Consider the following 2,384-nt stretch of genomic DNA (forward strand, 5'->3'; position numbering starts at 1 on the left):
TCCATAGCAACGCTTCCTGCACAACCAACTGCCTGGCCCCCCTGGCCAAGGTCATCAATGACAACTTCGGCATCATTGAGGGCCTGATGGTGAGGATTAAAACACTCTGCCTGGGAATGAGTTGCTATGCAGTCCAAAACAGCAACATAACAATACAAAGTTATAGTGGGTTCAGCTATATTTAACAATTCTTCTTGCTCTTCCTCTCTGTGTCCATCAGAGCACCGTTCATGCCATCACTGCCACCCAGAAGACCGTGGACGGTCCCTCCGGCAAGCTGTGGAGGGACGGCCGTGGTGCCAGCCAGAACATCATCCCCGCCTCTACTGGTGCTGCCAAAGCCGTCGGCAAGGTCATCCCTGAGCTCAACGGGTCAGTGCCAAAAAACGCAGAACTCCTGTTGTAGGACAATATGTTCTATGTGACCTTACCTACTGTCTGTATTTTACAGCAAGCTGACCGGCATGGCCTTCCGTGTCCCCACTCCCAACGTGTCAGTGGTTGACCTGACTGTCCGTCTGGAGAAACCTGTGAGTGACCACAAACAAGAAGCATTCATAACAATTAATGAATGATTTTCTCCAGAAACCTCTGCTTTATCTTCCCTGTTGTCTTGATGCTACTGTGTTCATTTATTGTTTATTGTCTCAGTTTATATTGACCCCCTTGGCACTAATGAACTAAAATTAATTGTTAATATTTTACATTTTCTTACTGTCCACAAATTCCATGAAAAGATGAAAATCTGCAATGAATTTCTCCTGGTAACGAGTATTTCCAGCCACTAGGTGGTCATGTAAACACTAAGGCGGAGTGTTACAGATGAGGCAGAAAAGTCAAAGTAGCGAGAGGCTGATTTTTAGTGTTATGGAATTTTAAGACTAAGAATTTGAATAAGTTTGTTTATGTAACAATAAAATGTAATTTTATGCTTTTAATCTTAACAGGCCAAATATGATGACATCAAGAAGGTTGTGAAGGCTGCAGCTGAAGGACCCATGAAGGGCATTCTGGGATACACAGAGCACCAGGTATGTGTCATCTCTGATCTTTTTAAAACATTTTCATCAATTGGTATTCTCAATAACAAGGCGTCCTTTCTCTTTGCTCTCCTGCAGGTCGTCTCCACAGACTTCAACGGCGACACTCACTCCTCCATCTTTGATGCTGGTGCTGGCATCGCCCTCAACGACCACTTTGTCAAGCTGGTCACATGGTACGCCTTCCTCATGGATTAATTTCAATGCCTCATATCCATTTCCATGATTATGATGATGCATATTGAGTCTTTTTTTAATGTTTTCTTGCTTCTTAACCAGGTACGACAATGAATTTGCATACAGCAACCGTGTCTGCGACCTGATGGCCCACATGGCTGCCAAGGAGTAAACCCAACCAGCCAATTGACCGTCACTGCACTATGTCACATCACCCACATTCTCCTGATACTATAGAGTTATACAGTTACAATAAGAGGTTGTATTATGTATGACTCTGCCTGGTTCCATCAGATGGTCGACCCCCATTACATGCCTGAGGAAAAGTCCCACAGAGCGCAAAAAAGATTTTAATTGGTGACCAATTGCTTTTTTGTATTTGTTTAAATTCCCTGTTCTGTTCTTGTGTGAGATGGAGTGAAGGTGTGAAAGTCTCTGTCTGTAGTACTGAAGTACTGCAGTCAGTGGTGGAATAAAGTCCTCTGTTTGTGAGATTCATGTCCTCCTTTCTTTTCTTTTTTTTTTTTTTTTTTCAAATCTATAGAAAAGCTGCTCCAGTGGGATTGATGCTTTTAGTATATGGATTCTTAATATGGGTCAGTGACTTTAGCAAACCTTCACAATAGCTCTCTGTCCGTAGATCTGATGCCTCCTGTGGGAAAACGAGGACAGCTCTTGATTGCTTGGTCTTTTGTGTACGGTGGAAATGTGGAGGCCAATTTCTTTTGGCCCCGCAAATGGATTGTTACACCACCATATTGCTTTTATAGATCCATTGTTAAAATATTTTTCACTCTAACCCCTTTTAGTTCTGTTCAATACCTGGTCACTCACTGAGAGTACTGTAGCATGACTAACACAACCTGACAAAAGCCCACTACACTGGTTTAATATGAGGCTTTTATGAATTATGCCTGTAAGTGATTTGCTCTCCCACAATGGTAAAGAGTGTTTCAAATTCATTTAACAGATTATTATTGCAGTTTTCCAAGCTCCTCTATTTATTGGTAACTTGTCTGAATCACTGGTCATGAGGATAAAATATGAGCTCCACTGACTTTAAATGAGAAGGATTTTTTCTTTAATACCACTCTGTATAGCATATAGAAAGTTTAGTTTTCTTTTTAAAAGATTTTTGTTTTGTTTTTTATTTAACAAAACCTCCAT

The 2,384-nt window shown here is 41.4% G+C and overlaps 1 protein-coding gene across 1 annotated transcript in view; it reads left to right on the plus strand.

Moving 5' to 3' along the window:
- gapdh (glyceraldehyde-3-phosphate dehydrogenase) overlaps positions 1-1,711 on the plus strand; it is a 5,151-nt gene extending 3,440 nt beyond the window's left edge. Inside the window, exons 7-12 of the mRNA XM_035672673.1 lie at positions 8-89; positions 221-372; positions 452-530; positions 948-1,031; positions 1,119-1,216; positions 1,320-1,711. Coding sequence (XP_035528566.1) covers positions 8-89; positions 221-372; positions 452-530; positions 948-1,031; positions 1,119-1,216; positions 1,320-1,389 — 565 coding nt within the window. The 3' untranslated portion in view covers positions 1,390-1,711. The remainder of the gene's footprint in view (positions 1-7; positions 90-220; positions 373-451; positions 531-947; positions 1,032-1,118; positions 1,217-1,319) is intronic.
- The last annotated feature ends 673 nt before the right edge of the window (positions 1,712-2,384 follow it).

Source organism: Morone saxatilis, unplaced genomic scaffold (assembly GCF_004916995.1).
Source record: "Morone saxatilis isolate NCDOM2014 unplaced genomic scaffold, NCSU_SB_2.0 Contig24, whole genome shotgun sequence".
In the NCBI taxonomy this organism is placed as follows: domain Eukaryota; kingdom Metazoa; phylum Chordata; class Actinopteri; family Moronidae; genus Morone; species Morone saxatilis.